This window comes from Mastigoproctus giganteus, chromosome 13 (assembly GCF_048544385.1).
Source record: "Mastigoproctus giganteus isolate SK-2022 chromosome 13, ASM4854438v1, whole genome shotgun sequence".
NCBI classification, from domain to species: domain Eukaryota; kingdom Metazoa; phylum Arthropoda; class Arachnida; order Uropygi; family Thelyphonidae; genus Mastigoproctus; species Mastigoproctus giganteus.
In genome coordinates, this window is record NC_143587.1 from 77219091 (window position 1) to 77233040 (window position 13950).

Genomic DNA, 13950 nt, shown 5'->3' on the forward strand with positions numbered 1-13950 from the left:
CACTATTCGGACTATCCAGTCACTATCTGGCAGAGTAGAGGTAGCAGCATTATATACTAGCTGATCCGGAAGCCACCTAGAGAGTTACAAATAGGCTCGGTCCGGTGTACTAACTAGCATCCGGCCTGCGAACACCATGTTAGAGCTGTACCTCGAAATATAATTGGATCTCACCATGATGTCCAACATAAGCTCAAAAGTCATCAGTCATACTGCATTATGGAAGAGATAGGGAAGTGTTGATTGGAACTTAGTTCTGGAGACTAAACGTAGGTTCCACCACTTCAAGCCACCAAATAAGTAAAGTGGTGGTATTGCATCGGTTGATGAGAGTCATCTACCACCTAGTATTGCCTGATAAACACAGAGGAGCAGCAATCCTCCATGTGGTATGGGTGCCACACCTCGACCCCTACTTACTTTGGTTCACACCTGGGTGGTCACCCTCAGTGAGTTTGTGGATCGGGGCTATACCCATGATTATTAACAGTCCCACCATGGTGAAGGTACAAGCAGAGGATTTGGCTATCACAGACCATCCGTACTTCGCCGAAATTGGGTCCACTTGACTTGAGTATCATCCAAATATCAGTTTCTTCAACGCTTTAGACTCTCAGGTAGCAAGTACAGCTTGTCTGGCCTATCTGAGAGAATGTCTGTGACAACCTCGAGGAGCAAGGATCATTAACCCCAGGTCCTTTTCATTTTCAACCACTGTGGTCCGTGCCATTTCTGAGTGTAGTACTACACAGTTGATACGTTATTCTGGGGTTACTGCTACACATATGCAGTATTTTACATTTGTCAATGTTAAACTTCAGTTGCCATCCCTCAACCCATCTGCTCAAATTTTCTAGTTCCTCTTGCAGTATTGTACTCTCATTAGTGCCATTAACAACTCTGCCAACCTTCGTATTGTCTGCTAACTTAGACATTAAGCCTGAAATGCTTTTATCAATATTATTAATAAATACAGAAAACAATGGAGCCAACACTGAACCCTGGTGAATTCCACTAATAACATTAGTCCACGTAGAGCAGTGTCCATCGATTACCACTCTTTCTTCTTCCACTCAACCATCCCTTTATCCAGAACAGTAATTTGCCCCCAATGCCACACTGCTCAAATTTGTATAGAAGTCTACCCTGTGCAACACTATCAAAAGCCTTCCTAAGGTCCAAGAATATGATATCAAAATTATTCTCTGCATCCAGTTCCTTTTTGACCACATCATGGTATCTTATCAATTCTGTCAGACAAGACCGATTTGATACAATTTCCCTTAACAAACCCATGCTGTGTCATAACCCTAACTGAAGTCATGTACAGATGATCCTACAGTAGTTCCTTGACCAGTGCATCCATTAATTTCCCCCAAACAGAAGTTAATCTAACAGGTATGAAATTACTTGTCATCCTTTGATCTTTATTTGTGAATTTGGGTCACATTTGCACATCTCCAGTCCATGGGTTCCTTCCCTGAGTCCATAGAACTCTAATAGGCCTGACGTAGCCCAGTGGTCAGGAGCGAGAGTGCATAGCACGCCTTCCTTGATTGGACCGGGGTTCAAGCCCGTGATTACTAAATACGATAAATATTTGTATTGACGATTTATTGATTTATTGTAAACTCTACTGACTTGGTTGTCGTGCCGGAGTATAAACTGAAAAAATTTATTTAATAATTATGGCTAAGGTTTTGCTTACTTCCTTTGCTGTCTTCTTTAATATAACTGGATAGATCTCTTCCACCCCAGATGCCTTCCTTATGTCAAATTTCAACACTTTCTCCTCCACTTTGCTTTCAGTTTTTAAACTTGTCATTTAGCTCACTGACAAGTTTAATACACCTCTCGCATTCCCCTCCGTGAATAACTCCTCTTGTGTAAATGTAGATGCAAAATACTCTTTCAATTTGCTAGCTACCTGAGCAGGATCATCAACAGTTGAATTATCGATATCAAGGGGACTAATCTGATTCATCCCCTTCCTTCTAGATTTTAGATATATAAAGAGCTCCTCTTTGCTGTTTTCTCGTAATCTGCCTTTGCCTACCTAACATCTTTTGTGACTTGATTACAGGCCAGCTTATATCTACCGTAGGCTTCTGTGACACTTGTAATTTATATGCATACGATGCATTTTTCTTCTCTGCCACATGTCTCATTAGTTCATCTGATATACATTTAGGCTTAAACCTTGAACAATATTTCTTTGTTGTTATGAAAAGCCTAGTAGCTTCCAAGATTAATTCTTTGAATGCTTCCCATTTCGAATTTTCTGTTGGTAACATCATCAGTGTCTCCCACTCTATAGAATTTAAAAACTGTCCAAGACCACCATAATCACCTTTACTAAAGCAAAAACCCTTTCCTTTAACCATGATGGTACCCATGATTTTGAGTAAATCCCACACTGTGATCACACTGTGGGATTCACACTGTGATCACTGTTATCTAATGGTTCCTTTGCCTGCAGATTCTTAATGTATGAAGAATCACTGCTGATACTCAATACTACTGGTAATCAATGGACACTGCTCATCGTGGACTAATGTTATTAGTGGAGTTCCTCAGGGTTGAGTGTTGGGTCCATTTTTGTTTTCTGTATTTATAAATGATATTGATGATGGTATATCAAGCTTAATGCCCAAGTTTGCAGATGATACAAAGGTTGGCAGGGTTGTTTAAGACACTACTGACGCTATGCTGCTGCAACAGGATCTGGAAAGGTTGAGCAGATGGGCTCAACCTTTCCAGATCCTGAGAGGTGGCAAATGAAGTTTAACCTTGACAAATGTAAAGTTCTACATATGGGAAGCGGTAATCCCAGAGTACCATATCAACTCTGTGGTACCACACTGACAGTGGTAGAGAATGAAAAGGACCTGGGGGTAATTGTGCAGGCAGATATGAAGATCTCTGAGTAGTGCAGATGGGCTTCAAGAGTTGCTCATGGTGTCTTGTCAATGATATACAGGAATTTTTCTAGCTGGGACAAGGAGGTGATTATTCCCTTGTATAAGGCAATGGCCAGGCCACACGTTGAGTACTGTATACAGGTCTGGATGCCTCATTTCAAGAAGGATGTAGAGCTGCTGGAACGAGTACAAAGGACAACAAGATTAGTGAATGGAACAAAGGGTTGCTCTTATGAAGAAAGGCTTAAATTCTGCAGATTACAGTGTCTGGAGACTAGGCACTGGTGAGGTGATCTGATAGAGGTGTATAAAGCCTTGAATAGTTTGAGCATGCTCAATGCTGATGGGATTCTTCCTCTTGCTCAGAATAATCACCTGAGAGGGCATAAATTCAAATTGAGGAAAGACAGATGTAGGATAGATATGCGGAAATTTGCCTTTAGCCAGCGGGTAGTTGGTTGGTGGAACAGACTTCCATCCCTTGTTGTGGAAGTTGAAAGCATAAATAAATTTAAGGCTCAGCTGGACAGGTATTTCGAACGAATGGAGGGATTAAATGGGAGTGGGTTTTTTTTTTTTTTTTTGGCTGATGCTGCATAAGCTTGCTTTCTTGCATCATATGCCTCTACTAATGCGTGTAGTGGTTCTGTACTTAACTAAGTAAGTACAGAACCACTTACAGGTTCCTAAGTAAGAACCGAGAAAGGAAAATTACCTTTCTTTTCCTAGTATATTTATTAATTTTTGCACTAACAAACTAACCTCTCCAACCACTTGGCCACTAGGTGGCACCGCTCCTGCCTCCATGTGGCGGGGCCGGAAATCTGTGAGGAAAAGCTCTCACTCCCAGGGCTAAAAGGAGCAACAGTGGACTGTGGTACATGTCCACCACTAGAGCTAACAGGCTCCCAGCATACTGAGACCCACAGAATGGAAGACGATCCCAATCTTCCAAAAAGAATGAAAAAGGATTGTAACAAATCAGAACCACCAGCTTTTCTGATTACACATTCCTTATCGACTCAGCCGCTAAGCACTCTCTCCCTTTGTCGTCCAGAGATGTCTGGAGAATGCAGCAGGTACACCGAAAATGGTGAAAAGGCTCCAATCAGGAGATCTTTTAATTGCGACCACTCAAGCAAGGCATTCAGAATTTTTACTAAAAATGTCATCTATAAGTGGAATCCCAATCAAAGTCTCACCACATAACACCTTGAACTCCTCAAAAGGAGTAACAAGTGAGTGGGATTTGTTGAACATAACCGAAGAGGAGATAGTCATGGAATTACTAGAACAGAAAGTAACTCAAGCAAGAAGAATTATGATAAAGAAGGATGACAAACTTGTTTCCACACGTAATATTATATTGACCTTTAGTACACCGAATTTGCCGACCTCAGTTAAAGCAGGCTACCTAAATTGCTGTATACGCCCATACATTCCAAACCCTCTAAGATGTTTCAAGTGCCAAAAGTTTGGTCACTCCCAGACAACATGCAGAGGCAAAACTACTTGTCCTAACTGCGAATCAAAAATCCATTCACAAACAGAGTGTACTGCAAAGGCTTCGGAATGTCCAAATTGCAAGAATGACCATCCAGCATATTCAAAATCATGCGAACTCTGAAAAATTGAAAAAAAATACAAAAGTACAAGATCGAGAATAAGGTCACATATCAAGAAGCAAGAAAGCAAATAAAGTCAACTATCGCAAAAACCACGTACGCTTCCGTTACACTAAAGTGCCAACCTATTTCAACCCAAACTGAGGTATCAATTCTGCCCAATACATCCATTGCAGAATGGGCACGATCTGTGCTATCAACGTCTCAACCTACCACCAAACCCGTTCTAGTTGATGAAGTAAGTAATATCCCTATCACAGTTCCGCCTAAAATAAAATCATGTGATAAAATGTCTAATAAATCCCGAAGGCAACAAGCCACTGAATTACAAAAGACAAAATCAAATAGAATGGACTCTGAAAATAGACGATGAAACAGTCCTTGATCTTCATACAGAAGATGGTATGGAGACTGGATTTTCATCAGGTCAAACTGATGATGTAGAAGAGAGTACAGATCCCGGACGTCCCAATTTTCCTAGAAAAGATAAAATGAAATATGACCGTCAAAAGCAAACCACTCACAAGAAACAGACAGACTCGCCTTCCCTCCTCAAACCCAGATAATGCAGAACATTGTTCAATGGAATTGTAGAGGTTTACACAGAAATACCGATGACATCTATGATTTAATCTCCCGATATGGTCCTATAGCCATTTGTATACAAGAGACTAATCTAACTCCACAAGTAACTCCATCAATCAGAAATTTTACATTTTACAGAAAAGATAAACTCCTCACTATCTGCACGTGGAGGCGTCGCTATTCTAGTTGACATTCCGCTTCAAACCAACTTAGAAGCTATTGCTGTACGTGTATCAGTTGGGCAAATTCTAATTCTAGTATCTCTGTACCTTCCACCTAACAAGATGTGCACGTTTAAAGAACTAGAAGACCTTATAAGACAAATACCACCACCTTTTTGTATCCTTGGTGATTTAAATGCTCATCATCCATTGTGGGGATCAGACCACACGGACAATAGAGGACACTTGATCGAGACGATACTAGACCAACTGAATCTAACATTACTGAACACTGGTGAAAATACTTATACTCATCTTCCCTCTGGCTCTATGTCAGCAATTGATTTAACTCTCTGTTCCCCCATATTGTATCCCAGTATAGAATGGACAGTATTAAACGACCCACATAATAGTGATCACTTTCCAATCATATGCAGAATCCAAACGCTTCAAACATCATACCCTGATAATCGCTCAAAATGGAAATTCTCCAGAGCAGATTGGGAAAAGTTTTCAAACCGTCTTTCTTTTGATAGCCAATTGATCAGACTACAATCCATTGATGCTGATGTCACAGAGCATATTACCAGGCAAATACTGACCATTGCCTCTGAAGCAATACCTCAAGCCTCCACATGTAAACACAAAAACCTTAAACACTGGTGGAATGAAGCTTGTACCAATGCCAAAAAGAAAATAAATAAAGCTTGGAACCTGTTACGGAAGTTCCCAACTACCAACAACCTAATTCAGTATAAAAGGCTAAAGTCAAAAGCTAGACAAATTAGAAGAAAAGCCAAAAAGGAATCATGGATACAGTTTGCCTCCACTATTACAAAGGATACTAGCAGTCGTCTCAACTGGAAAAAGATTCAGCAATTAAATGGGAAATATCCACCTCTTCCTTCTCCCATCTTAATCAAAAATGGACAGGAAATTTCTTCTGAAGAAGAAATAGCTAACACCCTTGCAGAGAATTTCTACCAAACATCTGCCACATCAGCATATGACAACTCCTTTCTGAAAATCAAAGCTTCGGCGGAAAGGTACAAAATAAAATTCCATACTACCCAATATATTGTCTATAATCAACCGTTTAACCTATTTGAACTGCAAACAGCATTAAATAGATCACCCAACAGTGCAGCTGGACCTGATGGTATATACTATGTAATGCTTAAACATATCAACAGTACGGCATTGAATTTACTATTAATTTTCTATAATCGGATTTTTCTTGAAGGTACATATCCATCTTCCTGGCATCATTCCATCATTTTAGCCTTTCCTAAACCAGGAAAAGATCACTCACTTCTAGAAAATTACCGACCTATTTCTCTAACCAGTTGCCTAAGTAAAATCCTAGAAAGAATGATACACAGATGGCTTACCTGGGTTCTTGAAACTAAAGCACTGATGAACAACAATCAGTTTGGTTTCCGACAAAACAGAGCCACTTTGGATCTAATGGTGAAAGCCGAGACTAACATCCATAATGCTTACGTCAAAAATGAACATCTTGTAATGGTAAGTCTCGACATAGAAAAGGCTTTCGACACTACCTGGAGGTATGGCATATTTGAGAGAACTTCATTCCATAGGATTGCGAGGGCACTTACCAGAATTCATTAGAAATTTTCTTCAACACAGAACCTTTCAGGTCTGCTATCAATCTGTACTTTCTCGGTCCTACACTCAGGAGGAGGGTGTCCTGCAGGGATCAGTACTGAGCTCTACCCTTTTATTTTCACTTAGACTGAACACCATAACACACAACATCCCAAATACTGTAGAACTATATATGTATGCTGATGATCTAACTATATCTTGCCGTTCACAAAATATTCATACCATTGAAAGACAGCTGCAACTCTTCATAAATAAGTTGGAGGCATGGACAATGCAGAATGGATATCGATTATCAGATCAAAAAACAATTGCAGTTCACTTTTGCAAAAAACGTAAGCTACACCTGGAACCGGAACTCAGATTAAAAAACCATTTGATCCCTCTCACCAGTAATCTTCATTTCCTAGGCTTAATATTGGACACCAAACTGAACTTCATTCCACATATCACATACCTCCGAACTGTTTGTCTACAGAAACTTAATATACTTAGGTCCATTTCTGCTATGACATGGAGAGCTGATAGATACACTCTATTACATTTGTATTGTGCTATTATCAGATCTCGTTTAGACTATGGTGCTATCGTATATGATTCAGCTAGGAAAAGTGCATTAATCAGACTTAATACCATCCAACACAGTGCCCTTCGCACTGCTCTTGGCACATTTAGAACATCCCCTGTTCAGAGTCTGTATGTAGAGGCACACGAACCTCCACTTCACCTTCGAAGGAAAATGTTGCTTCTAAATTATGCAGCTAAAATTCAAAGCTTTCCAGATCATCCTGTTCAACCGTTGCCTTCCAATCCTGAGTGGACAGCATTCTATAACAGTAAACTGACTGAAAATAGACCAACTGGCATTAGATTAAAAGATTTGCATCCCACCTGGAATATTGATTTTGATAACATACTCCAAGAGAGCGATATTCCTGACCCACCCTGGTCTGTAAATCTCGCTCACTCTCACTGTGATACCCACTTTCAGCAATGGGGAAAGAACTCCCTGTGATATCCACTTTCAGCAATGGGGAAAGAACTCCCTGGCAGATGAAAATATCAAACAACTACATAAAGAACGTGCCCTCGACAATATACAAAGCTACCAAATATATACAGATGGCTCAAAAACAGGTTCTGCCGTTGGTGCCACAGCTGTCTTTCCATCCTTTAAACTCTCCATATCACTGCCAGTTGAATGCAGCAGTTATACTGCTGAGTTATATGCAATCAAACTAGCCTTACAGAATATTAACACTCTCCACAATGCTAGCAGTATAATATACATTGATTCATTGAGTGCAGTGTCTGCTTTGGGCAATCAATTTTCAATATCACAACCAATCAAAGAACAAATCATTTGCTGTTTAAACCATCTACGAAGTAGGAATCATTCAGTGAAATTTTGCTGGATCCCAGGGCATTCTGGTATCTTAGGCAATGAGAGAGCAGATCAGGCAGCCAAAAAACCAAACAGTAACACCAGCAAATTACCAAGTACCATATAGAGATTATTTGAAGCAAATTAAAAAAGTCTGTATGTTTCAGTGGACAGAAATATGGAAGGCACAAGTAATAACAAGTTGCTCCAAATCAAAGAAGAACCAGCCTTATGAATTTCCAGCTTCAGACAAAATAGACAGGAAGAAGTTGTACTATCAAGACTGAGAATTGGACATACGCACCTAACCCATATGTTTCTACTCATGGGGGATGACCCACCTCGATGCGCACATTGTACACTGCCACTTTCATCAAGCATATACTTTTAGATTGTCCTCACTATTCCCATTTCAGAAGTACTTTCCACTCTCAATCACAACTGCAAGAACCGCTATCCCTTAACCACATGATTGGCAATAGTGCTAACCTAAGCCAACCGGGCTAGCCGGGTGGGTAAAGTGCCTGCCTGGCAACCCAAAGGTCGCGGGTTCAATTCCCGCCTCGGGCTTGGATCAATGTACTGCAAAAACCTTGGGAGGTGCATTATGGCCACAGAAGCCTATGCGCCAACAACTACCAAAAAAAAAAAAAGTGCTAACCTAGCTACACTCTATACCTTTCTGAAGAAAATACATATATATGAATTCCTCTGATGCAAAAATGGAACACATTATATTACTTTAGGATAATAATATAGGACCTGACACATTTTGGCCTTAGCTGCCCTTGTGCCCTTAAACACCAATACATCACACCAAACTGACTTAACACTGCACTGTCCACCCATGTCAACTATCTGCACTTCCTTAGATTTTGTGTTCTTAACTAATATCATAATGTCTCCTCCCTTCCTATTTTGTATCCTTTCTGTACACATTGTACTCCACCAATTCCAATTCTGCATTCCTTATATCTGTGTGATACCACATCTCTTATATCCCAACAGTATCTGCCTTTGATGTTTTGACCAACATCTGAAATTCATGAAATTTATATGGTTTTTGTTAAATTTATGTATTTTTTTTATTTATCTTTTTCTATCAAATTTATATTGCTGTGATACTAGTTTAATGTTTTAATTGTAAATAGCTGTATAATATTTATTTATACAAGATTTTATATTTTGAGCAAATAGTGATCCAAAGTATTGAAGATTATTGAAATTCAGTTTGATTGCTGAAAATTGAATTTCAGCATGTACATGTTCCTAAGTTGCATGCAGTATAAGTTATCAATATATTCCAGAATGGTTCGAACCCAACTTGAAGTCGAGGTAGAAGTGGAAGGTTCAGATGGACAAGTTGAGCCTATGATTACAATTGAAGAGGAAGAAGATGTTGTTCTCTTTTGGGATAATGGTCGAAAAAGCAAGAGTATTAGAGAACTAGCTTCAGGAGCTGCTGAAGCAAATGCCGAAGACAAAAATACTCTTTCTTATTACAGGCAAGTAAATGTATTTTAAAATTATTGATATTGACCATATAATATTATGAAAGAGAATTTTCTAATGAACACTGATATATATATATAATATTAAGGATAATATAAAGACCCATTGGAATAAGTAAATCAATCCAATAATAATACCATCAGGGATCTAAGAAAACCCAAAAAAAAAAAAAAAAAAAAAAAAAAAAATGTATTATCGCTTTTTACCGACAATCTAGATGACTTCAACTGGGGCCAACCACCCAGAATGAAGGCAAAAAACGACAAGAAGTTCTCTGTTTCTGTGATGATCAATATATGCGTAATTTAAATCTAACCAAATATAAGCCAGTATAAGCCGGGTGTAAATCGAATATAAATAAATCGAAAGAAGATAATAAAAGTTAAAAAAATTTAGAAATATTAGAATCAAAGGTAAGAAATATAAATATAAGCATATATTAATCATCGTTGACCCGACAGAGAACGTAATTTAATGATTACAATAAGATTAAATATATAATACATACTACATATTGACCGTATCTAGGACATAATGTAATAGTCGTCAAAATAATATGTGGTGCCCCCTCTATACCACTATTTTTCGCCTTTATGGAGTTCAGGTTCTATTATTCCTACTCCTTTAGTTTTTCTTCTTACTATCTGCATGTTTCTCTATGCGTTAATTTAATTATTTATTTTTACCGCATCCATCACATAGGGGGCACCACATTATTTTGACGACTATTACATTATGTCCTAGATACGGTCAATATGTATCTTATTGTAATCATTAAATTACGTTCTCTGTCGGGTCAACGATGATTAATATATGCTTATATTTATATTTTACTTATATTTCTTACCTTTGATTCTAATATTTCTAAATTTTTTTAACTTTTATTATCTTCTTTCGATTTATTTATATTCGATTTACATCTGGCCTATACTGGCTTATATTTGGTTAGATTTAAATTACGCATATATTGATCATCACAGAAACAGAGAACTTCTTGTCGTTTTTTGCCTTCATTCTGGGTGATTGGCCCCAGTTGAAGTCATCTAGATTGTCGGTAAAAAGCGATTATATATATATATATATATTTTTTTTTTTTTGCATTTTCTTAGATCCCTGATGGTATTATTATTGGATTGATTTACTTATTCCAATGGTTCTTTATATTATCCTTAATATTATAGACATTATGGGTGTATTGCATGATTGCTTGCAACTGCATTGACTCATAAATATTATTTACATATTAGTTACAGTTATTGTCGTTTTAACTTTCTTTCTTTATTTTTTATCAATAATTATATATATATATATATATATATAAAACCATAAAAATAAATTAGAATAAGAATTAAAAATAAAAATAATGCCAGCAGCATGGCAAGACAAGAGCAAAAATAGTCAAAATTAAACATAACGATCAAACCAACAGGGAGGGAAGAGAGGGGTAACAAGAGTAAAAATATTGCAGCAGAAATTCTCTAAGATAATTTAGAACATCAAAATGTAAGGATAATAAAATAATTCATTAAATTTCGTAAGCTAATTAAATAAAATTTAACGGTGCCCCCTCTGACGGGCACAGTGTCCAAATTTATGTGAAATATCACCAATAGAGATGTAAACCATTACAATAAAATAAAATAAAACAAAAATTAACCAAAAATAGACTGACACAGATCGTATCACTAGTGCAGAGGACTTGAATAGGGTGATCTCGATGCAGCGAAAATTAAAAAATAGAACAGATGTGAGCACTCCAATCGAAAGCCATGCTACTGGCAAAAGTAATCTTAACCAGATTATATGGACGAATAATGAACTATGGATGGCAGCACAGGTGCAGCGTTAGCAATTCGCTCACTACGTCATGTGATATAATTATACATATATTTGAATAACGTTTAAAATAGTTTGAAACTGAATCTTTCATAATAAAAATGTACAGCAAACATCAGAGGCAGCAAAAAGCATATTCCTCTACATGATGCTTGAAATATAACCTTAAAAATAAAAATAATGTCAGCATTATTTGGGGGGGGGGGGGTAACAAGAGTAAAAATATTGCAGCAGAAATTCTCAAAGATAATTTAGAATATCTAAATGTAAGGATAATAAAATAATGATTCATTAAATTTCGAAAGCCAATTAAATAGAAATTTAACGGTGCCCTCTCTGATGGGTGACGTCCAAATTTATGTGAAATATCACCAACATAGATGTAAACCACTACAATAAATTAAAACAAAAAAAAAAACAAAAATAGACTGACCATTACACCCCATCTCAACAGAGGCCCACAAGGCCAATAATGGTCAGGGAATATATAGGTATATTAAAGGTGAATGTAGTGTAACTTTCATTGAAAAAGAACATATCTTTCACTAATAAAACTTTATTTTTATGAATTAATTCTTTCTTTAATGGTGAATTTGTTGCCCTTTCTTGGCCAGTCATAATCTTTCATGCAGTATTATATCCCCCCCCCCACCCATTTTAAAATAAATTGGTTATTGTTAAAACAAATGTTAAAAAATATATGAAAAAACACAATAATGTTGGTGTGACACCTAATGACACCCTTGTTTGATATAGTGAAACAGGGTAATCTACAAAGTTATAAAAACAACTCCAAAAGATGACCAGGAAAATCACAGATGTTCATCAAAAACATGAAAATATACAGAGGCAGTGACACACCCATTTGCAATGTATGGGACTAAAAAGTGGTGCATTGCTGTTTGCTTCATTGAGAATGTAGACAGCAGTTGTTTCTAAGTGGTGTGCCATGCATTTCTTCAAATTTACCAAAATATTGGCAAAAACTCCTCTGTTGAGTTTAATAATAGAGAATAAATGAATATTGCAAAAGTGAATCTCCTCCCCTCTGTAGGCGCCTCCGTAGCCAGGTGGGAAGGAGGTGCAGCAGCAGTGCATAACACACTCTTATTGATTAGACCGGGGTTCGAGCCCGTCACCACCAAATACGGAGGATGCGGAAAGGTCAGGGAATGACCACCGCATATTCTCGAGCAATGTGGCCTTAGTTGCTAATGCTCCTAAAAACCAAATAACCTCCCCTCTGTGCACTAGAATAAGAATTAAAAATAAAAATAATGCCAGCAGCATGGCAAGACCTCCTCCTTGCCACACATCTAAAGATCTGTGGGATATCTTTAGATTAAAGAAGCTGAATTCATGACTGAATTCAGCTTCTTTAAACTGCCACATATGTTACATTTTATGGGATTAATGTCAGTTTTCCACTGCTGTTTGTAATAGCCTCTTGAGATCCAAAACTCCAGTACTCTGATTTTCGTGTGATATGTGATGTTTTAGAAATAACTGATTCGATTTTATTCTTGTGTAGAGCATGGACACTAGGAAACATTCTCTTGACACTTCTTAGCAGAATTATACAGAGCATAATGGTTGTAAATGAGTATTTATTACTCTAGCAAGAAAATATCCATGGCTAACATGGAGGTCAGGTGTGGCTATAGCTGTAAGAATTAAAAATAATTCTATAGCTATAAGAATTAAAAATATAGCAGTGAGGAGGATCATATATAGATCTCTTTGCACATCTCTCTCTCTCTCTCTCACTCTCTCTCTGTGCTGAAGTTGACCATTTAAAAATTCTGGCGAGCAGCAAGCTGTGAGTTTTGTGATTTGATCGTCGAAAACTGCTGGTATGCAATGTACTGTGGCTGCATGAGTTGACTGTGAGTTATGTGATTTTCATACAGTAGTTCACACGGTACTTAATACTCTGCTTGGATTGGAGGTTGACAAGACGAAAGAAGATATTTGTTGACATTGGACTTGAACTTCTGTAGACTGTAATTTTCAGGAAATACGTATGAAGGAAGGTTGTTCCAGAAAACGGCAGTTGAATGAATAAATGAGGAAGATGAAAGGTTGGTTGTGTGAGTTTGAAGTTGGACAATAAATGGATGTTTGCGGCATGTGTTCGGACTGTTTTGAAAGAGAGAGTGGGAATTATAGAAGCAAATTCAAAAGAACAGTGCCCATGGAAGTATCTCTAGAAGAGGCTTGCAGCAGAAACAGTACATCTATGAGACAGTGAGTGGAGAGACTCTGTTAGAGATCATTAATTAACCTAACTGGCCTCTTCT

The 13950-nt window shown here is 37.7% G+C and overlaps 1 protein-coding gene across 1 annotated transcript in view; it reads left to right on the forward strand.

Moving 5' to 3' along the window:
* Positions 1–13950, forward strand: part of Itpr (Inositol 1,4,5,-trisphosphate receptor) — a 1293714-nt gene that overhangs the window by 335690 nt on the left and 944074 nt on the right. Inside the window, exon 16 of the mRNA XM_090387283.1 lies at positions 9610–9807. Within this exon, the coding sequence (XP_090243409.1) occupies positions 9610–9807 (198 nt within the window). The remainder of the gene's footprint in view (positions 1–9609; positions 9808–13950) is intronic.